Source organism: Acomys russatus, chromosome 7 (assembly GCF_903995435.1).
Source record: "Acomys russatus chromosome 7, mAcoRus1.1, whole genome shotgun sequence".
Classification (NCBI taxonomy): Eukaryota; Metazoa; Chordata; class Mammalia; order Rodentia; family Muridae; genus Acomys; species Acomys russatus.
Window position 1 is genome coordinate 51,380,662 of NC_067143.1, and position 24,470 is coordinate 51,405,131.

A 24,470-nucleotide genomic window follows, 5' to 3' on the forward strand; every position below is an offset into this window, starting at 1 on the left:
TATCTATTTCATTATTGTTGTTAGGTTGTTTCTTTGTTTTATTGTTTGAGAGAGGGTCTTACCATGAATCTCTGGCTGGCCTAGAATTTGGTATGTAGACCAGGGTAGCCTGGAACACACAGAGATCTACCTGCCTTGGGCTCCCAAGTGCTGGAGTTAAAAAAAAAAAAAAAAATTTTGCTAAGAATGTCCAGCCTTGTTTTATTTTTGCCTGGAAATTTGTAGACCAGGGTGGCCTTGAACTCAGGTGATCCTCCTGGCTGATATAATTACAGGTATGTGCCACTGTGCCTGGCACAACTTGCCTTTTGTTTGTTTGTTTGCTTGCTTGTGTTTGTTTGTTTGCTTCTTTGTTTTAGAAAAGGTCTCACTATGTAGCTCTGGCTATCCTGGAACTTACTATATAGAGCAGGCTGGCCTCAAACTCACAGAGATCCTCCTACCTCTGCCTCTGCCTCCTGAGCACTGGAATTAAAGGGCTGCACCACTATGGCTGGCTACAACTTGCCTGTTTTTGTTTGTTTTGGTTTTGGTTTTGGTTTTTCGAGACAGGGTTTCTCTGTGTAGCCTTGGCTGTCCTGGACTGGCTTTGTAGACCAGGCTGGCCTCGAACTCATAGCAATCCACCTGCCTCTGCCTCCCGAGTGCTGGGATTAAAAGCGTGCGCCACCATGCCCAGCCAACTTGCCTATTTAAAGAGCACAGTTAGGTAGTTTTGTGCATTCATAGTCATAACAACATTACCACTAATTCTAGAACAGTTGCATCACTTCCTGAAGCAGCTGCAGACCCACGGTCAGATGCTTTGTCCCTCTCTAGTCCTCCTAGCCCTGGTGTTCATTAATCTACTGTTTGTCTGTTGGCCTCAGTGGGCCTTATAAGTGAAGTCACATAATATATAGTCTTGTTTAACTGGCTTCCTGTATTTAGAGTATCATTTTCAAGATTCATTTCTTTTCTTTTTGTTTTTTGTTTTTTGGTTTTTTGGTTTTGTTTTGTTTTTGAGACAGAGTTTCTCTGTGTAGCCCTGGCTGTCCTGGACTGGCTTTGTAGACCAGGCTGGCCTTGAACTCATATCAATCTGCCTGCCTCTGTCTCCTGAGTACAGGGATTAAAATCGGGTGCCATTACACCCAGCTCCAAGATTCATTTCAGTATCAAGCACCCATGTTTTACTCCCTTGTGGATATGGATGTGTCCTTTTTTTTAGGTGTCAACCAACAGCCTGTTTTTGAGGCAGGGTCTCTCACTCATCGATCAGCAACTCATCGATTAGGCTCGCCTGACTGGCCACTGAGTCGCAAAGTTCTACATGTCTCTGCCTCTCCTGAGCTAGGATTGTAAAGTTTTGTGTTTGTGTTTGTGTGTGTGTGTGTGTGTGTGTGTGTGTGTGTGTGTGCTCAGAGCTGGGATTGTACGGTTGTGTGTGTGTGTGTATGCGGCGCGCGTGTGCTCATGCATGCACATGTGTGTCTCAGTGCACCTGTGGAGGTCAGAGGAAAACTGGTGGGAAAACTCAGTGCTCTCCTTCTATCACGTGGATTCTGATGGTCAAACTCAGCTCATCAGGTGCCCTGGCAACCACTTCCACCCTTTGAGCCATCTCACTGGCTCCTGTGCTCAGCTTTTTTATGTGGGTCCTGGGGATCAAACACAGGTCCTTATTCTTACATGGCAAACCCTTCAGGAATTGCACCGTCACCTCATTGCTTTCTCTTGCAGACATGAACACTTCCTGTGCTATTTCAGCTAGGCCCGCTTCTGTGTCATGTAAAGTAAGTCCCAGATGCAGAAATGACTCTGAGCAAAGTCACATAGCAAGTCTACTGAGGGACACACTAAGACCCAGGCCCTCACTTGTCAGAAAAGTGATTGGGCATCGCAGGCTGAGATCTGGTTGGCTTGGCAGCTGGCAGTCATAGATGGGAGGATGGATGAGGACACATGTCAGGGTGTTAGGGTGGCGGAGGACTGTGGAGGTGGGCGTGCATACCCTCCATCCTGCCAGGACCCTGTGGCAGGTGCTTTCTCCATGGAGGCATGGACTTTCCCTGGGAGACCAGGAGGCTGTAGAAGTTGAGTTAAGTGTTCAGACAGACCACAGGACTCAGGGTTGGGCAGAGGCCTCTCTGGTCCCACAACTGGCAGAGGCTCTTGGCAGGCCATTTCTCAGGTACTTGGCTGGTATGAACAGTCTTGGGAGGTGGCTTGGAGAAATCATTGCTGCTGAGTGGTTCCCTTAGCAGTGCTGGAAGGGGAGTGTGGGAACAGGCTGAGAGACACAGTGGAAAGAACCTTGTCTGTGAGAGTTGACCCAAGTGTCAGACGCCCAGTTTCTGAGCCACAACTCTGAGCAGAACTGGATTTTCCTCTGTCCAGCAAGCTTCTGGAACATTCTCTTCTCACTGCTCTGTTCTGGTCCCTAGGGATCTAGGGATAGTCAGTTGCCACATAGGGGAGGCACACATGTCAGCAGTGTACATATAACAGAATGGTCCAGGAGAGTGGCAGGACCTGTAGGCTATGGTAGGCCCAAGAGACCTCTAACTGAGGCAGCATTCACGGGAGGTTCTCTAGAGACTACCAGGGTTAGGAGAAGTAAACCAGACAGGACAGAGGGCAGGCTGGATTGGCAGGGCAGGTCCTGGTCAGGGGGTTGGTGAAAGTACACCCTGGCTTTTGTGGTGTTTTGAACAGAGGCCAGCTGTCAGTAGGGAGGGTAGGAAGAGGAGACCTGGCCAGGAGGTGGAAGGCAAGGCTAGAAGAAGACCTTAGAAGCAGACAGTGTGATAGGACTGGGTCTGCAGGGCCTGGGAGATGCCCCTACCCCCTGCAGAAAGGCAGGATTGACTGCCTGTCCTCATCAGAGGCAGAGACAAAGTGGCCTTGGTCATTGGTTTAGGTCACCTGGTTCCTAAAAGATGAGATGGGAGAAGATAAGATGGCCCCTGTCAGGGGACACACAGGGGGAATAGAAAGAACCTTCCAGCTATGGACAGAAGCGAGAGAGAAGCCCAGATGTAGAGTCACCGAGTCCGAGGTCCACTGCTTTCCCTTCAGATGGAGTTCTCTTTTCCATTCTTGTGTGGATCACAGTGAGGTGACTGGGAGGCCAGTGGTCAAGGGTCAGGGAGTCCTAGTCATGCTCCTGCCTCCACATGCTGGGCCTTGGTCTTTGCAGGGATGTGCCCCTCTCTCACCTCAGCCTAGCAGTTCACGGAGCCTGCCCCATACTCTCCAAAGCAGAGCCTGTCACCCCTTTTTACACATCTAGAGACTGAGGCCCATGGAGGAGACTGGAGTGGCTCTGCCTCAAAGCAAGTCAATAGCCAGGGAGAGATGAATCTGGGCTTCTTCCTACACTGCAATGGCCTCCTCCCTGCTGGGAGACAGGGGCACATGTGGCAGCTGATGTGACCATGGAAACCTTAACGTTGCGGGTTGCAGAGATGAACTCTGGCTTCCAGGCTGGGGCTTCTGTATCCATGTACTGTGGAAGACCAAGAATGTGGGGGCCCAGACTGAACCTTGTATCAGTAGGTAAACTTGGGAAAGGGTCTCCCAGGTAGTACTGGTTTTGAAGTCATGGAAGAATCATGGAGAGCTGCTGGGGTCTTGGCACTGTGTGGCCTGGACTCCCCGGAGAGTGGAGGTACAGTCTCAGTTGTAGTCAGAGCCCCCGGACTGAGGGGGCCCATAGAGAAAAGTTGAGGCTTGGCACTACTCAGCGGGGTTAGGGTCTGTGAAGAGAGTCCATGGGAGGCTTTTGGTGAAGATGCAGCCCAGTTACAGTGGCATCCCCAAAGTTCTAGAGAAGCCAGGGTCAGGGGTTACCACCGAGGGCAACAGCACTTGTGGAGTGGGGCTAGACTGAGCCTGAGAGACAAGCTGTGTGCACTGTGCGTGGCAGACTTGGAGAACTGCCGCTGCCAAGGCCCTTTGCTGCCCAGAGGAGAGTGGGTGATGCCCAGACACTGGGCACTGCGTTATTTACACTGTTGGAGTTAGGTTTCGCTGTGATTTTATTTTTACTATGGCCTGATCATTCTCTCTCGAAGTAATTATTCCTGCCATGACTTCCTTCAGTGATGGAGTGTGGCCCAAGAGCTGTATGCTGGAATTAACCCTTTCTTCCCCAAGGTCATGGTATCTTATCACAGCAACAGAGACCCTAATGAAGACACCTGCACTTAGTGGTTGTCGTCTGAGTCAGTCTCACACGCTCCAAGAAGCAGTCCTGAGTCCTCCTCCTGTCCCTGGCTAAGCCCACTGTCACCCCCTCCTCCTTCCTTCACCGTGGCCACTGTAGCTGCCCACTCACCCTTCAGTTCTAGTTTAAGCAGCCACAGACTGTTCGTGCAGAGAGGCCCAGTGTGACTATCTTCAATAAAGCTTTATTTATGGACACTGGAGTTTGACACACATAGGATTTTTATGTGTCACAAGATATTCTTGTTTTAAGTTCATTCCCCCAGTGATTTAAAAATGGAAAAAAACATTCTTAGATTTCAAGATGTACCCCCGCCCCCCAAAAAAGGGCAACAAGTCAGATCTGGCAAGGCAGTGGCTATGGTTTGCCAAGCCATGGGTTACAGTAAGGTCCCCTGGAGCCAGACAGCCTGGGAATGACTTTTGGCTTTGCTGTGTGGCCTTTGTGAGGGGCTGGGTCTTTCTGAGCTTCAGATTTCAAATGTATAAAATGGGGGTGGCTAAGACAACACTTTGGGAACGGAAAAGGGCATGATGCCATTTTGGAAAATAAATGTGGTACTTATTCCAAATAAGTAGCAAATGTCAAGTACAAGAGTTGCCATATGACCCAGAAAATCTATCCCCGAAGCCTGTATCCAAGAGAAATGAAAATACACATCCACACAAAATCAAGCAAAAACTGGTAACAACCTATAGAATCCCTCAAGTTGTGAGTGGTGGACAAGATGGAAAACAGCCATAGAACTGAGTATTATTTACCTGTTTGTTTGTTTGTTTGTTTTTTTTAATGGTATTTAGGAGTGGCACTGCTGCCTGTAGCTCCAGCACTTGTGAGGCTGGTCAGGAATACAAGGTCAGCCTAAGATACTTATTAAATTCAAGGGCAACCTGGGCTACATGAGGCCTTTCCTCAGAAAAGAAGGAAATGACGTATTGATGCATGCCATGCCATGGATAAACCTTGAAAGACATTTTTGCTAAATCAAAGCAGCATCATACAAAAGGCCATGGATTCCAAGATGGGAAATCTCTAGAATTGGCAAATCTATGTCCACAGAAAATGGCACGGTAGCTGCCAAGCCTGAGGGGTAGGCAAAGGTGAATGAGGGAGGGTGCCACTGCTAGTGGGCGTTGGGGTGGTTGTTGGCATAGCAGAGATGCTCTGGTATTGGGTGGTTGTGGTTAGGGACTAAGTACAATTTCTCGAATACACTAACAATATGCACGCTGAGCACACCACAACGCATGCTGCGTGAGGGTGACTTTTACCGATGCAAAGTGTGTTTCAATAAAAAAACAGTCGCTTTCTTCCCACGGACACTGTAGCACAAGTGTTTGGCAGGGTGGGAGTGGGCGTGGGAGTGGGGGGCACTCATCATCTTAGAATCTAGTGGGGGACTTACAACTTTGAGTCTTAGAGGCAGCAGCTGGGCGGGCTTCTCATCTGCACAAGGGAATCACCTTACTGGTGACATCCAGAGCGAGGCTGAAGACTGAGGGAGAGGGGCGGGGTCTGGGCTGACCAGCGACACCGCTAGTAGCAATGCGACCCTCAAGGTGGCCCCCTCCCCCGTTTCCCAGCGGCCTTTATAGTTTCCACCACACTGAATACCCCCTGGGCCTGGGTTGCTTGTGGGTACTGGAGTGGACCCTCCTCTCTGCTGTCTTTGCGTACTGTGGCTATAGGCCAGGCCCTGCCCAGTCTCTCTCTCTCTCTGGGCCTCGGTTTGTTCAACAGTCAGATGGCTTGAGGATGGGGTGTCTGCCACCTCAAGTGGCTGTGATGTTGAAGAGGAAGCATGAGTGGGTGGCCCTTTCCAGTGCCCACTGTATTTCAAGCACTCCGTGCCTGTCAGCAGTGGCTATGAGAATGTGTTTTGTAGAATGTTTATTTTGAAAGTCTGCAATTGCCAGGCTCTGTTCCAGTTACAGGGGAGACAGCAGAGAAGTAAAAAGACAAAGCTCCCCGCCTTTCGTGGAACTTACGGTGGGGTGGGCAGACAAACAGAATAAACAGATAAATTACATTTAAGAACACGGCTGAGCAAATGAATCTGAGAGTATGCGAGGGGGCTTAGGGGATGGGGGTGGGGGGTGGGGCGGGGAGGGGGATCCAGGTCTGCAGAAGGCCCTATGGAAAAGCCTTACGAACTGGGCAGGATGGTGCACGCCTGCAACCCCAGCACGCAGGAGGATCCAAAGTTCAGGGCCAGCCTAGATTACATGATGAGCGGAGAGAGGGGCCGCCGTACAGGTTTCCAAGGGAAGTGGAAACAACATCATGCTAGGTAAGTGACAAACTCTGAAGACATCAGTGTGACCTGAGGGCAAGAAGTCAGGAGAATGAGGGGGCAGGGACAGGTCCCAGGGACCCAGGACCCAGTAGGGCTTCCAGAAGAGGCTAACCTTCCTGACCCCGGCTATGGTTACTTCTGCAGCCTAACTCCTCGCCCTCCCCATGACTCACAGCCTATGCTCTCTCTCTCCCCTCCCCCATAGCACCAGCCAGGGGCCTCCATGGGCGCTTGAGAGCCGGGCACCAGGGCCGCGGGCACGAGCATGGTGAGACACCAGCCCCTGCAGTACTACGAGCCCCAACTGTGCCTCTCGTGCCTCACGGGCATCTATGGCTGCCGCTGGAAGCGCTACCAACGCTCACACGATGACACCACACCGGTAAGATTCCCCAGGATGGAGTCACAGGCATCCAAAAGCCCAGTGCTGGACCCTGAAGCTGAGGGAAATGAGGGTTTGGTTGTCTGTGTGGTTCTGGACAGGTCCATAACCCATGCAGGGCTCAGTTTCTTCCTTGGAAAAATTGGCCCATAGTGATTGCTGAGACCTCTGGCCCGGTGGGATGGACAGGAAGGAGCTTGCCTGCATGGATATAGACAGTTATTAACTGTCTTCTGGTAGTGAGTGCAGCTTGTTCCAGGGGCCTGAGCGGGAAGTGTGTGTGTGTGTGTGTGTGTGTGTGTGTGTGTGTGTGTGTGTGTGTGGTGGTGGTAAGGTAATCTAAGAGGGGTCACCCCATGAGGAACAGCAGGTCTCTCTGTTCTCACAGGTCTGAAAGGCCAGATGAGGATGTCAGGAGGATGAGAAGGTGGGGTCTGGCCATCCTGGAGCCTGAGAGCTGATGGGGCCATAGCCTGGCACCAGGGCCCAGTCACCTGAGCTGCTGGCTTGCCAGGGCTGGCAGCAGGTGCTAAGCTGGATAAAGAGGCCTCAGTGCCGGCTTCCCTGGCCAGACCAAGCTGCACTCCTGTCCCTGGGGCACTATCAGATGGTGGATCTGGTTTCTTCTCTGAAGGAACCCAATTCCTGTGTGGTGTTTATCTAAAAGCTTTGCTGCCCGGAGAACAGCTTTTCTCCTCCCTCCTGCTTGTCTGAACAAAGAAGCTAGCCTCTGAATTCACCAGGCCCAAGCAGGCTGGCAGGTCAAGGGTGCAGCAGCTGAGGGCTGAGGCTCAGCCAGGCTGCGGGCTGGGAAGGGCAGGGTCCTTGTCTTACCCTCCTGCCCTCCCCTGTTTGTGCTAGAGAGGAATGGGGTGCCAGAAGCCTAGGCTATGGCCCTTATGAAAGACATGAACTGCCAGAACGGACCCAGAGCAGATTCCTTACTGTGTCCCCACTCCCTGCATGGAGGGGGAAACATGACTGAACAGAACAAGGGCAAGAACCCACCTCCCACTGTGGCTGTGGCATGGGCTGGCATCCTGGGCACTACATGATGTGGCCGTTATCTCTTGGGTAGACAGAATCTGTCTGCCAGGGAAAGACACAAACCAGAGTTGACAGATGAAGGGTCGGGGTGCCTCTTCCTCCAGTAGCCAGGGGATGTGAGCTGGGCACCTGGGAAGGAGAGGTGGTACGTACCTTCTCATGGACCACCATGTGAGACAGGAATGCTAAACGATCTGCATGAGGCCACCAGTGAGATGCTATTAGGACAGGTCAGTCCAGGTGCCAAGCCACAGCTGCTATATCACGGGGATGGGGAGGGGCCAGATCAGTGACGTCAGCATTATGGGCCATCTACTTTGTTCCATAGCGGTCCCCCAACTGAGGCCTGGGGCAGGCGGTGGGCCTCTTTGACCTGGCCTCCCTCTGGCTGGTACCCTATATGCTCTGTGATTCAGGGCTCTGCTGACAGGCTCCACTCCTATTGCTCCTAGTGACCCGTGGGTCATGGGGAAGCAGAAGCCAGGGGCTAAGAGCAAGATCATCCAGTGGTGATGAGCAGAGCTAGGGATGGAAGGCAGCTGAGGCACTAGAGGGATGACCAAGCTCCTAACAGAAAGGCCAGTGGTCAGGTAGCCTTTCTAGGCCATGAGTCAGGAAGTGAAGGGGCTTGAGTGTGACCAGCAGAGGGGTGGAGAAAGTTGCTGAGGCAGTGAAAGGAGCCTGGGTGGTCCAGGCTATGGGGGGACACCAGGTTCTAGGGTGCTGGGTATGGAACCAGGCTTAAGGAGTGGGAGACGCCTCAGCCCATTCTGTCCCGGCAGATGGCTGAGCTCACCTCAGGGGACCTCAGAGTCAGCTGATGTTGAGCCTCCGAAGCTCAGAGCCTGTTTCCTCTCCCACTTGTGTGAACACTTTCTCTCTTTCTTGCTCTTCTCTCCTGCTCCCTTCCTGACACAGATGGCAGGAACGGTGATGGGGCTCTGCTGGGCACTCTCGCCAGGCACAGCAAAGGGAACAGAGGGCTGTAGTCTCAGATAGCTGGTGCAGGCTAGGCATGGAGTTCAGTGGGTAAGGGGCTTGCCCTGGGTTTGCTTCTCAGCACTGGATAAACCGGACAAAAGGGGTGCAGGGTGGGGAGGGGGTTACATGGGTCCTGTGTGTGTGATCCCAGCACTCAGGCAGCAGGAGGAATAGAAGTTCAAGGTCACCCCCAACCCACATTTAGAGAGTTCCAAGCTAGCCTGAGTTACTTGAGGCCCCAGGTCTCAAAACAAAACAAAAGCAGTTTGCACAGGACTGGGGCTCTGTACAGTCTGCTGGACAAGTAGAGGCCACTCACTGCTAGCTCTGGGAAGCAGGGAGGAGTGGCCTATGCAATCCCCCTCCCCCACCAATATCTCACCTGTGCGATGGGTGGCAGTGAGTGGATGAGTCATGCCGCTCTCACCCTGGAGCCAGGAAATAAAGCAGTCAGTCATGGTAAGGGTGGGTAGGTGGGTGGGTAAGACAACCACCGCATGCAGGCAGTGAATGAGTTACACATAATCCCAGGTTAATTGTTTTATTACTCCTGCTGGCCACATTTAGTTGTTCACCCATTTCACAGATGGAGAAGTTCAGACACAGAGCAGCTGGGCAGGAGGTCATGACAGGCCTGCAGTCGCTGGAGGCTGCAGGAAGATGGCTTTGCTTGATGCATGGATAATGACAGCTCAAGGAGAGTGGGGCCAGGAGCAGACTCAGGAAGTGGCTTGCCTGAGGAACAGGGTCTAGGGTGAGACAGGGTTGTCCTCCAATGCCAGGCTGGGATCCCCAGTGGCAGCCTGGTCAGGCCAGACTGGCTCCCGAGCAGACCCTGGGGATGAGCAAGATCACAGAGCTTGGAAGAGAACTCCTCCATGAAGGCCACACCCCTGCCCACCCACGACTGCCTTGCCCCCACTCCCAAAGCTGTGTAGAAGCAGGAAGCTGGGAGCCCCTGGCTGAGGGTGTGGAGCAGCTCGGTGGAGGGTGCCTCACCCAACAGCAAGGAAGGGAAGCAGAGCTTTTTATAACTGAGGATAATTAATTGGCTGTTTGTGACTCATTACTTTAATACTGCCAATTAAGGACTCAGTGAGACACTTCTTTTCTCCGGCTGTCCCTGGCCCTCCCCTCTCTGGCAAGCCCCTCCCCCAAGTCCCTGGGTCCCCTGAAGGCAGCAGTGTCAAAACCAGCTTCCACACTGAAAGGGATTTAGGTCGGAGGCCTGGAGGAACTTCCCAGCTAGACAACACCAAGCTGAATATGATAATCAGCTGTCTTGCGCGTCTGTGCTGCACTTGCCTTTTAAAAGCTCTTATGACCTTAATTGATCTCTCCCAGCTTGTAGATGGGACTCCAGGAAGAGTGATTTATTCACACTGAGGAGCCGTTGGCCCAGTGTACACCCCTGCTTATACCCCCAGCCTGTATCTTCCCCCCTCTTCTACCTCCAGTGTGCTAGGCTAAGCTGTACTTACATAGTCAATCAACAAACCTATTCAGGCACATGCTCACAGATTCCAGTTCTCTCCTCCCTAGAAAGGGAGCCCAGGCTGGTGAGGGTCAAGGGAGAGCTATGAATAGACACCCAGGGAGATCAAAGCCAGGTCCAAGGAATGCTGGGACTGAGTGGTACGTGGAGTGGACGGGGCAGGGTGTCTGTTGCTTCTGACTTGTGTTTGGGAGCTGAAAGTCACTGGATCTCATCTGGGGAAGGGAAACAGGCTGCCTGGGAGGCCTGAGCCTGCAGCAGTACTGAGCAGCCCAAGGCCAAGCAGCCCTAGGCTGAGCTATGCAAAGGCCTCAGGGGTTACATTATACAGAACACTCTGAGAGCCCTTGAGAGGAGATCAAGGGAGCCAGAAGAATTTGGGGAGATGACGTGTGTGCATGTGTGCGTGAGTGTGTGTGTTTGTGCGTGTGTGTGTGTGTGTGTGTGTGTGCGCGCACATGCATATGCACAAGTGTGCTTGTGTGTGTATGCACGCTTGAGTGCACATGCTCCCTTGCTTGTGCACAAATGTGCATGTGCAAGGATGTGGGCAAGAGAGGAACGCCACAGACACCTAGGTCCAATCATAGGCTGACTCAGGCAGAGCCTTAGAAAGAGTCTCTCATCCCATGATTCTTAGCCTGGGAAGCTGGAGGCCACTCTAGGAGATGGCAGGCGGCACTGTGAGGGCATGGATGAGTCTTTGGGAATGGAGCAGCAGGGGTAAGCAGACAAGTCCCCAGCCCCAGTGGCCTCCCTCCTGGGGTGGATGATGTTTCCCTTGCCTCTGTCGCCTCCTTGCTCTTCCGCACTGGCCATGCCAACCAGGTGTCTCTGTATTCCTGGATACCTCCTCCTCTCACCGCAGAGGCATTGCTCCCACTGTCCCAACGCCCACCTCTCTCCCTTCTCCTAACTCAGATCTTTCCACCAAACCAAGCTATCGCTTTCCTTCCTCGTCATGTGGGCTCTCATAGCACTTTGGACCAGTGCTAGCCATAGGACTAGGGTTTTTCAATCTCCCAGTGGACTCAAGGCCCGGCCCAGGCTTGGCAAGGTGTGCTAAGAAGAATGCAGGAAGGACAGTGGCTTGGATAGTGAATAGTGACTATAGAAGCTGCCTAGGGGATGTGCCTCTCATCCTCCTGACGTGTGTGTGTGTGGGGTGGGCAGTAGAACCCCTGAGTGCTGTGGGTCTGAAGAAGGAAGACATACAATTGTTATAAGAGGCCTGCTGTATTTTCGGGGCTCTGGCTGTGGTTGGCAAGGGAGGGTGCTGACTCAGCCCTTGGGTCCTCCCGGGCCGCCCTTGAAGCTGAGATTGGCTTTTTCTACAGGTGGGCAAAAAGAAGGGGGCTTTCCCAGCTTCCTGTCCTGGCAGCCTTGTGGTGTGAGTCTCGGAATGGTTGTAGAGGATGAGAGACTGCAGGGTTGGCTTGGTGATGAAGCCCCTTAGAGCAGATTCCAGGATATGGTTGGATTCAGCTAGCCACAAATGGACACTTCTGGCCAGGCAGCTGCCATCTCTCACTCTGCCCTTCCTTCTGATACTGTTTGGGCTCCCAGGCAAGCCCCCGGCCTCTCAGCCTCAGCTTGCTTGCAGTTAATTGGGGTATTAGGTGGTAGGTACCCATGTGCCTCCTGTCCCATGTAGGAAGAGACCCTGTTCTAACCTTGAGAAGAGTGTGCCCTTCCTATAGACTTCCCATGATGCCATTCTGCTTCAGGGGCTACAGTGATCGACCCTAAAGGATTAGGGATGATCCCCTGGACCTCACCCTCTACTTCTACAGCAGGGTGGTGTGAGGAGGAGGCCAGGAGAGGATTTCCTGGCATCTTTCATCTCCTCTGGGAAGGACACGGATAGCACCTAGGTCTAAGCAGGTGGAGGCCTGGACCATCCCTCAAGGGAGGGCATGTGAACTATTCCAGCCTGGGCCTGTAAATTGGGTGGGCCTGAGGAGTGCTCAGTGGGCCATCCTCAGGGTCCTCCAGCTCTCCTGTGCCTGAGGGGGTGGGCAGAAGAAAAAAGGAGTTGCAAGCTGGGCCTGATCCCATTCTCCCACCTAATGAGCTGCTCTGAGGGCATCCTGGCAAAAAGGAGGACAGACAGAGGCCTAATTGCCCAGCCTTCTGTAGCCTGGAGAAATAAATCCAGCCGCTTAGGCCGCCAGGAACTGGCAGGCGGTGGGATTCTAATAATCCTCTCTCAACTTGGCCCTAATGCTGCCATCCTCAGCCCCGGCTAGCTGCCCCTCCCCCAAATCTCCTGGACCAGAGCCAGCATAATCCTGCCAGGGCACGCCCCACTCATGTCTGTCTCCCAGGAACTCCTGCCCCCTTCCCAGCCCACATTTCCTCTAACCCTCATTTGGAACTCAGTGAGCTGGGCATGGGACAGGAATGTCACTGGATGCTGAGATCTGCATGGCTCCCTCCAGGAATCCCAAGCAGAACTGGACCACAGGAGGCACTGGGGGTGGGGGGGGGGGGGGGGGGGCGGGGCGGGCGCAGCTAAGCTGAACAAAGATCTGTTCAAGGCAGAGTCACACTCAGGAAAAGGCCTACTTTTGTCCAGATGGTCTGAAAATCTAGAAACAAACGTGCAAACACCAGAGAATTTGCTTTGCACTAGACCGAGCTGATGTTGCTGCAAGGGTCTTGTAGTGTAGGGACGCGCGTGCAACAGCAGCGGGAGAGCTTGCTCCTCGCCTCACACCGGAATAAATTCCAGATGGGTCAGAATGTATTTTTTCACATTTTTAATTTTTCCTTCTATTTAGAAAGCATTGGGAAAATTGCTGACAAAATCAAACAGTCTGGAAAGATGTAAACAGAAAGACGCCTGAGACTTTGTGCCCTGAAGACCCTCTTGGGGTAGCAGGAAGGGTGGGTGGGGCTCAGAGCTGAAGGCAAGGCTGAGCCTTCCCTACTGTAACTACGATTTACGTGTGGCGTGGTGTCTGCACTCAGCCTTTCCTCAAGCACAGCGGCAGAACTGAGCAAAGTGAACGGGGCTAGACCTGACTATGTGAAAATTTAAATTGGGGGTCTGAGGTGCAGCTCAGCTGGTAGACTGCTTGCCCAGCATGTGCCAGCTTTGATGGATTTGATGTTCACATTTCCTAGCCTCCTGGAATCCCAGCACTTGGGAGGCAGTCAGGAGGGTGGGGAGTTCAGAGTCAACCTTAGCTTGAAAAGATAAAGCAGGATGGACAAGATGACCCAGCAGGCGCAGGCACTTGTCATCCAAGCCTGGTGACCTTGAGTCTAAGCCTACAGTGGAAGGAGGGATCCGACTTGCCAAAAATTGTCTTCCACATATGCACTGTGGCATCCACTCACACATGTGTGCAAACACACACTTTTTTTTTTTTCCAAGGCAGGCTTTCTCTGTGTAGCCTTGGCTGACCTGGAACTCAGAGATCCGTTTGCCTCTTCCTCCCAAGTGCTGGGATTAAAGGCATGCACCACCACCACCCAGCAATAAAATTTTTTAATTAAAAGAAATGTGGCCATAAGAAGACCTGACATCTCTATGTCTGCATCCTCTTCTCTGTCCTGCAGATGGAGGCTCCGCAGCCCTGTCCTCTCACCAAGGCCTTTTCCTCTAGCCCTGCCGCCTCCTCCAGGAAGCCCTCAGTGCCCCGCTCCTCCCATAGCAGATGGTAAAATCCACTGTCCTCTGCAGTCTTAAGCAAACCTCTCTCTCCCTCATGCCCAGGACCTGAGTGGCCTGTCTGCTGCCTGGTCACTGTTGCCTGGTCACGGCTTCGGGCTGCTAGGTCTACACAGGGAAGGGCTCAGCAGCCCTGAGACGAGAGAGCGTGGAAGAGAGCCGTGGTGAGGGTACAGCTTGCTGTGCGGTGTGAGGTAGCTTTTCAGAGCGGATGCCCATGTGTTCCAGCCCCATGTGCACTCCTTTACTGGTTCCCTGACCCCCATGACCCCACTTCTATGCCATTCTTCTACCTTGCTTCTTTGTTTCCCCAGGGGATGGGGTGAGATGATGAAATCTGAAATTCTTGTCACCTGTGGCCCACCATGGGTCCTTGGGCAACGCTTTGACCCTCTGAGTCCATTTCCTCTGTGGCCAGACAAGGCTAATTACATGTCCTGGCCTTTGTTTCTTTGAGACAATTGAGGACCATGGAGGCACCCAGGCCTGGTTGCGAGCTCTGGCTGACCTGTGGTGTTTGTTTGTTCTTTGTGACCTTAGCCCAGTAGCTTTCCCTGCCTGGGCCTCAGTTTCCTGAGACCATCCCACATGATCTGCAGAACTGTGGGAGCAAGAGGTAGAGAACTCCATCTGTGGCGCCGTGAGGAGTCCTTCCAGGCCTCTGTCTCTCAAAGCTAGGGCCGCAGCCTGTGTGTGCGTGGCAGCGGCTGAGCAGTGGCTTGCCAGGGTCACGTCAGGGTCAGCATCCAAGCCTAGCACCTGCTCCTGGGGCCTACAGCATGCAGAGCTAGGCCTGCCCTCTTTGTCTGGCTGCCTATGGGTGCCCACCCTGGGCCAGGTGCAGGCGATGGGCTTGCTGCCCTCAGCAGCCAGAGGGAGGCTCAGTGGAGAACAGGGGAGGGTGAAGACCTCATCACTGTCTTTACATAATTAAAGGGCTGTCAGACTCGAAAGGTAATTACAGGGACCACGGTGGATCTGGCGACTTACGGCTTACATGTGTAATTGCTGGGGCCTGGCTGCCTTCCTGTGAGCTGGTGGTGATGTCATCTCTGTGAACAGGGGAGGAAGTCGAGGGTTGAGGTGCCGAGTGCCCAGCCCACAGCCATACAGCCAGTGGGTAGAAGGGCTGGAATTAAAACCCAGCTGTGACACACTCTCTTTCTCTGTCTCTATCTCTGGCTCTGTCTGTCTGTCTGTCTCTGTCTCTCTATCTCTCTTTCACTTACACACACACACACACACACACACACACACACACACACACACACACACATTGGCCATCTGACCCCAGTATTGTTCGACCCTGTTAGCTGGATTGGTCTGTGTGGTTTCCATCTGAGGAGAGGTTTTAGCTCCCGTAAAGGGAATCAGGGAGGTAGGAGGGAAGGGGACCAAGGGAACAGCTCCCCTGCCCAGCTGGTGCCACACTGCAGAAGAGCTCTCGGTGCCCTGTATGACACACTATACTTGTCCTCATCCTAAGAACAGGAAGCTGAAACTCAAAGAGGTTGGAGATCTCCAAGGCTACTCGGCTATGACCATGCCGGGATTCAAACCGAGGATGGCTGAGTGTCAGAGCCCCAGAACACCACTCAGAGTACCAGGTTGGGTCCCAATTTGCTAGTAGGCCCTGGGGACCCAGGTCACACCACTCCCCACCACTCTCCAAGGAATGCACTATGTGGTCAGTGAGTCCCCCTTTATCACATACCTCCCACGCACGCGCACGTGCCACCTGAAGCAGCTCGGCTTACTGGACAGCCCTTTCAAGCTAAGGCCTGGTGTTTCTAACCTATAGGCACAGCGTGCTCCAGGCTCTTGAGTGCAGAACCCCCAGCCTAAGCTGCGGAGCTGTAGCCCCGAGATGCCCTTCCCATCCCTGCAGCTGCAAGCAGCTGGAGGGCAGGATGCTGGGTGCCAAGGAGTCGTCAGCACAGGGTAGTCGGAGGTCGGAGGCTACAGGGACACAGGAAGAGCCAGAGGTTAGGCATGGGGGCACAGATTGCAGAAAGGGAAGGGTGAACATACAGTCAGCCTTGGGTTTCCATACAGAGTCCCCGAGGGGGAGGACAGGTTGAGGGGGGAGCTTCTCAGAACCCCTGGGCTCCATATTCCTCCCTTCCTTGGTGACCTCTCTGACTTCCACTTGGCCATGTTGAACCCCTCCACTGCCAACTGCCAGGTGACTGTCATCATAAAGCTATACATGTGTGGTCACTGCCTCAAATGATAGGGATCAGTTGCTCACCCGTAGGTGATAGGATGGTCCTTCCTTTCTGAGCCATCATGTACCGAGGCGACACATTCCTATAAATGTGGAGAGACAAAGGGCCAGAGCCTCCAGGTCCACTGGTGTGGCCTCAGGCTGGTGAGGCAGCACACCCCAGGAGCCTCGCCAGACCCATTCACTAATGGGCAGAGCGTGCTCAGGCCTTTCTCCTTGGTAATTCTCCCTGACAAGGCCCATTAGTGCCCCTGGGAACCTCTTTATCAGTGCAACTGCTGGGAGGCCACTTCCTTTCCCCGCTCCTCACCTTCCTTATCCATCCTCTCTCTTCCAACCCCTGCCATTCAGTTTTTTTATTTTTTTTTTCCCTCTAATTGTTCTCAGTACAATCATGTGCGTCTCTCCCTCTTGTGCTGGGGCCTCTTCAACCCCATCCATCAGCTGCCTGTGGCCTAATGACCTCCAGCTTCTAAGGGATTTTAATCACTAGGTTCCCCAGCCCTAGCCTCTGAAAATGAGGTTCCTACTTCCTGGTTTCCTGCCATGCCTGGGTGCCTTTGCCTACCAATTGGCTCTAACCTTGTCAGTTCTGAGCTGCTGAGAGTCTGTGACAGCCCTCACCGCTCCCCGTCCCCCCCCCCCCCCCCGCATATGTCCCTGCCTACCACACTGTAAAGATACAGCCAAGTGAGCCCCGAGCCCTGCCTGCCTGCCCCCCCCCCCCCTTCCCCTTGGCCTCCTAGCTTCTTATCAGTGCTATCCTTGGGCTTGGGTTACACCTGTGGCAGGTCCCCTGCCCTCTCCACACCCACGCTATTTGACTAGGACCAGCCCCAGTAGGCTCAGGCTCCCCCTCACCTGACTCTCCCTCTGCCCCAGTGGGCCAGACAGCTGTGGGTGGGCCCTGGAGGCTGTGGAGCTGAGGCTGGTGGGAGTTCATGCTAGACAACAGGATGCAAACTGAGTGGGAGCCCGAGGTCAAGGCTGACCTGAGACCTGCCAGCTAGACTTCAGGAAACAAGTCTCCAGTGAGCAAGTAGGAGCTTGAGACAACAGGCGAGACTCTCAGAAGGACTGGGCCTGGCCTGGTGGGGGATGTGGAGGAAAAAAGGCGAGGCTGGATTATAGCAGCCTGGGCCAACAGCAGCCCTGGGCCAGGATGTGGGAGGACTCAGCTCCTTTTCCATCCCAACCATCGGACAGCGCCCCTCCCAGGTCCAGCCCCCATAGGAAGGCAAGCACCTGCCTTGTTCTTAGCGGGGGTGGGGGGGGTAGGGAGTGAAGGGGGGGCACTCTCTCTTAGTCTGAGGTTGTGCTGGTTTATGCCCAGGTGGAGCTGGCCTCGGTGGACTTTTCTCTGAGATGCTATCTGACCTGCAGCAGACCAGGCTTACCAGAATTGTCGCCTTCACATCCTTGTTTACAGACAGAGCAGGGTTAGGCCAAGCAGCCTGGCTCTGCACATGACTCTGAGTGGTGGCAACTGCTCACCCAAACATGGGTCACCAACTCGAGTGACTCACTCTGGCATGAGGGTGTTGGTGTGTACTGAGTCGTGGCTCATCTGGGTTTGAGAACCTCTCCTGCATGGTGGCAAGGGGCCATTCCTATCACCCCTGTGCTGTGAATGCTATTATTGTATGCCGTTCACAGAGGAGAAACAAGCACAGAGAGGTTGAGTAACCTAACCAGGGATGCACAGCTTGCCAGTGGTGGATAAGGATTTGAGATTCTCAGGCAGTCTGGCTTCAAACACATTTAGTTACTGGTGGCAGGATTCTGGGAAGCTAAAAAATGTTTTTTCTCCCCTTGGCCCACTCTTTCCTAGTCATCAATATTAACAGGTCCCATGTCATCTATAGGCACAGAGTGTGAGTTTGGAGAGAGGAGCATTGATGCTGTGGACCACAATGATTTGAGGGAGTGCAGCTGAGCCCAGGAAGGCTTCCCGGAGGGGGTAGCATATGACCCAACTCCATGGGAAATGGGAACTTGGGGTGACAAGTTGAAGGGACAAAGCTAGGGACTAGGGGGTCATGCAGAGAAGGAAGGGTGTCCTTGCTTGGCTAAGCAGTGAGGGGCCAGGAGGAAGTTCACCAATTGGAATTCCTCATCCTTTTGCTAGGCTGGCCAGCCTGTGTTGGAGGAGATGGAACCGAAATGGGACTTTTGGGGACTCAGCGCTCCAGGGATGACTAATCTGAGTTCTCTCTTATTTGCAGATCACCTCTGTTGACCTCAGCAGCTTCTCAGGGCATGGCAGTCTGGGCTGCTGAGACCAACAGAGGGATAGAAGCTGGGAAAACCTGGGCTTGGCCAGCAGATGCATTTGCAGGCTTCAGAGCCCAGGCTCCCAGGAGCTGCATGCTTGGGTCTGTGTTCATCCAGGCCAGCAGGAGTCAAAAAGCCATGATCAGCTTGCCCAGCTCAGCCCCAAAGCCCCAGCTCCGACTGGGGGAGAAAAAAGGCAGCTGCTACCCTTCTTCCAGTCAGGGAACTCACTGGTACTAACCTTCTGCTAACTAGCTGTGCTACTAACTAGTCGTGCTACTAACAACTAGCTGTGCTGCTCTGCCATGCTGCTCTGACAAACTGGCCGGCTTCTCTGGGCTCCAGTGTTTCTGTCAGTAGCATGGGGTAGAGGTGGTAAAGCCTGCTGTGTGGACATGTGAGGATGGAGTGAGGGGGATGCAAGGGGAGGGAGGTGTCGCTCAGTCGATGGTGCTTGCCTAGCATACACAAAGCCCAAAATTGGATACCCAGCATCGCCTTAAAAACTGCTTGGCTGGGGGCTGGAGAGATGGCTCAGTGGTTAAGAGCACTGCCTGCTCTTCCAAAGGACCCGGGTTCAATTCCCAGCACCCACATGCCAGCTCACAACTGTCTGTAACTCCAAGATCTGACACCCTCACACCAATGCACATAAATTGAAATTTGAATAAAATATTTTTTTAAAAACTGCTTGGCTGGTAGGAGAGCTGCCTCAGTGGCAAAGAGCACACACTGCTCTTGCAGCAGACCTGAGTTTGATTCCTAGCATCCTTGTTGCGCCTCTCACAAGTGCCTGTAACTCTAGCTCCAGGGGGATACAATGCCTCTGGCTTTCCCAGCTGTACGCACACAAGCTGAGCCTGGGGGTACATACCTGTAATCCCAGCACTTGGGAGGTGGGGACCAAGGGGACCAGAAGCTCGAGGCCATTTTCAGCTGCATAAGGAGTCCAAGGCTGGCCTGGGCTGCAGGAGACTCTTTGAGAGGTTTTCTTTATTTTGGGGGAGCAGCACCAGACAGGGTACTAACACACACTGAAGCAGGCCTTCAGATGCAGCAGAAAAGTTGCAGCTCCCTGGCGGAGGCCTAGCCCTGCTCCTCTGTGGCACTGGACAGGTTGTGTCTTCTTTGAGCCTTGGTTTCTCGTCGGCTCCTGGCAGCTGTGGCTGCAGGAAGGGAGGGCAGGGAGGTCCCCGGTCCTAGGACAGCTGCCCAATGTGACGCCGCCCTCTGCTCTGCTCCTGCAGTGGGAACGCCTGTGGTTCCTGCTCCTGGTCTGCACCTTCAGCCTCACGCTCACCTGGCTCTACTTCTGGTGGGAAGTCCACAACGACTACGATGAGTTCAACTGGTGAGTGGGGCACACCCCAGGACTCGGGTTGAAGCTTCTATCTTACCCAGCTTGGCCCTGGAGGTTCTACCACCCACCTCTCCTGTGTGTGACCTTGAGCAAGGTCCACTCTGGGAGGCCCCAGTCTTGTCCATCTGCAGGCCTCCAGTGAAGGTCTTGTCATAGGAGGACTGTGCCCCTGGGACGTCAGGAAGGCTTCCCGGAGGAGGAGACATGGGAACTAGCCTGAGCTGGCTCTCAGGCCTCCTGAAGTTTACAAGGAGACACAGTAATCCTCTTCAGGGCCAGGCTGTGAAGGGTAGGAGGAGAAGGCAGACGGCAGGGCAGTATCAGTCTGAGGTGGATGGCTGCTGGCCCCCTTTGTAGGCAAGAGCTCCAAGGCCCAGAGAGACCAAGGCCTGAGGAGAAGAGGTGGTCCCTAGCCTCAGGCTCCCTGGCCCCTGAGGCTGGACTGGCATGGCAGGCAGGTGTCACTGTCTAATCCAGCTCTGCTTGCTTTAGAGGCACTTCAGGTCCAAGGGCAGAGTCTTCCCTCATCTCCTCCGTTGTCAGCTTTTTGTTGACCAATAAAAGGCACAGGCAAGGAGAAAGCCCCCATGTGCTTCTGAGAACTCTTCCGCTGACAGAGTCAGGGCTTGGGGAACAAGCCTCTGGTGTGCTCTGGGTTTCTTTCTCCCCTGTGAGGTAAGGTAACTCCAACCTCATCAGGTCCTTAAGAGGACAAGATAGGGGGGCGCGTGGGGCCAGGGCACAGGACTGCTTCCGGGAGGCCAAGTCTCTAGCTGAGGGATCTCTGTCTCTCTCACAGCATGGAGCGCCTCTGATATGGCTTCTGGTGGGCTGTGGGTCAAGGGTTATGCTTGGATCCCAGGACTATTAACAGGACGTGAGGTCTGCTGTCCACCTGCCTGCGTGCTGGTTACTTTCTTCCCCATTACAGCGGCAAAACACTGGTCACAAGCAACTTCAGAAAGGAAGGGCTTCCAGACTACAGCCTGACCTCACTGTCATGGCAACAGGAGCTCGAGGCAGCTGCTTAGGTTGTGTCAGGAATGGGAGTGGCGGGGGGAGGGGGTGGTGGAGGGGTGGAGCGGGAATCACAGAGAAGAATGCTGGTGTTCATCTTGTCTCCTCCTTTTTTAGTCAGTCCAGGACCCCAGCCCATGGGAGGCTGCCCCCCACATTCAGGGTGGGTCTCCCCAACCTCATTTAATCCAATCTAGAAACCCCTTCCCAGGTTCGCCTCCTAGGTGATTCTATGTTCTGTCAGCATAAACTGTCACAATGTGTGTAGCACCAGACTTGACTGCTGTCACTAATGAACACAGCAAAGGCCACACTGATGCCTCCACCTGCCTTGTAGCCTGGCAAGATGAGCCAGGCCCACCCACATGCCCTGCTCTCTGTTAACTATCCCAGCTCAGTCATGCATCTTTGTAAGTGTCTAAAGCACGGGCCATACTATGGATGCGTGGGAATGTTGCCCCGCTGCCCTTTGGTGGCAACTCCTGGACAACCCCGTGTACCCTGTAATAGACGAGCAAAGTGGGGTTCAAGGAGGGACACTCACCCAGAGCCAAGAACATGTGCCAAGGGCAGTCTGAGGAAATAAGGGCTCAGAGAGGGTTAAAGAGCCTTGAGAAGTCACACTGGAAGTTGTCGGTGATGGAGATTCGACCCTCAATAGCTCCCTGTCACTCAGCTGGTGCTGAGTGTCAGCCTCAGAGGCCTGCCACGTGCTTCTTGAGATTCAGGGGTTGGCACTGGAGGGGGATATGCAAGGAGAGCCACAAAGGGTCCGGGGTGTTCAACCTTTTGACACTGAGAACACTGTCGTCTACAGAGTTCATGCTAGGGAATACACGGTGAGCTTGCACACAAACTCTCAACGCTGTTTTATGGCAGTTCACGATTTGTCTTGAGCCCGTGTGGCCCCCAGGCTGAAGGTGTCCCTGCCTAATGGGGCCACACTTGAGAGGCCAGTGGGACCAGAAGATCTTGCAGGAATAGCTCCAGGGCCAATCCCCGGCTTTCTTTGGGCCTCAATTTCCCAAGTTGTACAATAAGATGAGTGTACTTTGTGCTTTTCTGAGTAGCAGGCCTTTCCACAGGCTCAGAGCAGGGCCCTGTGAAGGGACAGGGACGCAGATGCCCCATGGAGTCTTCCTGATGTCATCTCCCAGCTCCAGGCAGGTTACCGCTAAGTGTCCCGGCACTGGCTCAGCCTCTCAAATACCCTTTGAGCCTCTCTTTCTCCAAACACAAGGAGGTTGTGAGTGGGTCGTCATTGGGGGGAGTAGCTAGGCCAGATCCTCCAGGACCCGTGAGAGATTTGTTCTCTCTGCTCCGTCATTCTGTTTACAGCGACCCAACCCAAGGAAATAGAAATGCAAAAAGATGTGTCCATTTTCTCTTTTTTGTGTTCGTTTATAAAGCAGAGCATGGCAAGCTATGAAGTTCCATTAGCGGAAAGCTGGCTATATATGGCGCATGAATGCAACAAGGCCACATGCTGCTTTTCTTTTTTTTAAATCATGTTTTCTCAGCATCTTTACTGGCTTCAGTTAGGAAGAGTTTGCTATGTCCTCGCCATTGTCTCAAGGGCATTCTTTTATCCCCATCCTACTGGTGAGTGGACTAGAATGTTACATCCCATCAGGTCTAACACTCTCTATTTTCTCGATTTGTCATTGAGCTTGGGATAAATGGCACAGTCAAGGGTATCTTGGAATCTGTAATGCCTGTCACCTTCACAAGGTCCTATGAGCCAGCAAGAGGCTGTGTGGGGATTAGATCCCAGAGTGTGTCCCTCAGAGCTGGGGTGGGACGGGGTGGGGTGGAGGGGAGGCAGCACTGGGGTAGTCATCCCAGATCCATCGTTCACACATGTATAAAAGTGCAGCAGCCATTGTGAAAGGCATGTAATGGCCATCAGAGCAATGATTCTGGGTACTCCGGCTTCTTGCTCTCCGAAGTAGGCATGAGTCCCAACATGGGGCAGACAGGGACTGCTTGGAGTTCCTCAGCTGCAGCTGCCTGAGAGCTAAGACTACCCTAGCTCCTTGGCTAGGCAGTGGCCCCATGGTCTGACCTCTGCCCCTCTCTCCCCACCAGGTACCTCTACAACCGCATGGGCTACTGGAGCGACTGGTCCGTGCCCATCCTGGTGACTACAGCTGCCGCCTTCACATACATCGCAGGCCTCCTGGTATGGGTGGAGTGGCTCCCTTGGGCTCACGTGGGTCTGCTCCTAGGAGGGGGATGCTTGGCCTCTGCTGGTCTATGGGGGGATAGGGATATTGTTCTGCCCAGACCCCCTTGGATAGTGCCTGGGAGGTCTCATTTTACCAGTCACCTTTCCCACCCCACCCCTAGACCAGCAAGAGCCATTGTGGCTCTCAGCATCTGCTATAGACACTTTTCAGAAACTGCTTGAGCTGACTACCCCCAGTGTCCTCCACACTGAGAGACTCGGGTTGAGCACATTCTGCACTGGGGCCTCCTTGGGAACAGGGCTCAGGTCTGTTTCCGAATCTTAGGGCCTGGATTTCCCAAAGAGTTGATACATTGCGTTGGGCAGTTTGCCTGCAGCTGAACCCAGGGACCTTTCACAGGGGAATTCCCAGAGAAGGAGGCTGGAGGCCTGGAGTGATCTGGAAGGAGGCCAGGCCCGGACAGGGCTGGGCTGGGCATTCCTGGTGCCTGTGGGGAGGGTGTGCTGCCTGCCTAGGGTCAGACCAAGGGCAGGCATGTGGAGCAGGGTGTCTGGAGAGCTGGCAAGCTTTTCTGGTCACATGTGGCTTGACTGGCCCCCTGGGCCCCTCTTCAGGTCCTGGCACTATGTCACATCGCTGTGGGGCAGCAAATGAACCTGCACTGGATACACAAGGTAAAGCAAGGCTTCTCCACTGGGGGAGGGGAAAAGAGGCCCCGAAGCAGAGAATAGCCTGGGTGGTCCCTCCCCTGGGTCACCTCTGTAACTGCTCTGCTATTCCACTGAGCTCTTACCGTGCCAGGCACCATCCTGCCCGGTTTGCATTCACTCCCTTAACCCTTACAGCCCTACACTGTAGGCGCTGCCACCTTCCCACTTGGCGGGCACAAAAATCAAAGAGGTTAATCGGCATGATGAGGTTTCACAGGGTGAGTGGGAGGCCCAAGGCTCAGCCCTACAGCCATTCCCTCCCCAGCTCCGCCTTGCCTCCCACCTTCCCCACTCTCCTCAGTGATTTCTGGTGATGGTATCTGGGATGACCTAGACAGTCCTGACCTGGTCCTGAGGACTTTCTGCTGCCGCCATGGGATGTGCACCTCATCTTCTGCTGTGGGACATGTCATTCCTACCCCTTCGCATGCCCACCTTTCCTTGGCTTTTAGCCCCTTTTCTGGCCCTCATTTGCTCACTTTCCCTTCGAGCCCCTTTCCTATTATTTGAACCCTTCCTATGTAGCCAGTGTCCCAAGGGAGGGGCTCCTCCCCACCCCTGAAGCCTCCCCTCTCTCGCCAGTGCATTTTAGAATAGCTATAT

General features: G+C 53.7%; 2 protein-coding genes across 4 annotated transcripts in view; one reads left to right on the forward strand and one right to left on the reverse strand.

The window, feature by feature from the left end:
- The window catches only part of Serpinh1 (serpin family H member 1), a 671,742-nt gene that overhangs the window by 70,262 nt on the left and 577,010 nt on the right, over window positions 1-24,470 (reverse strand). The gene's annotated exons all lie outside the window — the stretch shown is intronic.
- Gdpd5 (glycerophosphodiester phosphodiesterase domain containing 5) overlaps window positions 1-24,470 on the forward strand; it is an 80,089-nt gene that overhangs the window by 36,080 nt on the left and 19,539 nt on the right. Inside the window, exons 3-6 of the mRNA XM_051149034.1 lie at window positions 6,718-6,888; window positions 19,839-19,942; window positions 23,057-23,150; window positions 23,772-23,831. Of these exons, the coding sequence (XP_051004991.1) occupies window positions 6,772-6,888; window positions 19,839-19,942; window positions 23,057-23,150; window positions 23,772-23,831 (375 nt within the window). The 5' untranslated portion in view covers window positions 6,718-6,771. The remainder of the gene's footprint in view (window positions 1-6,717; window positions 6,889-19,838; window positions 19,943-23,056; window positions 23,151-23,771; window positions 23,832-24,470) is intronic.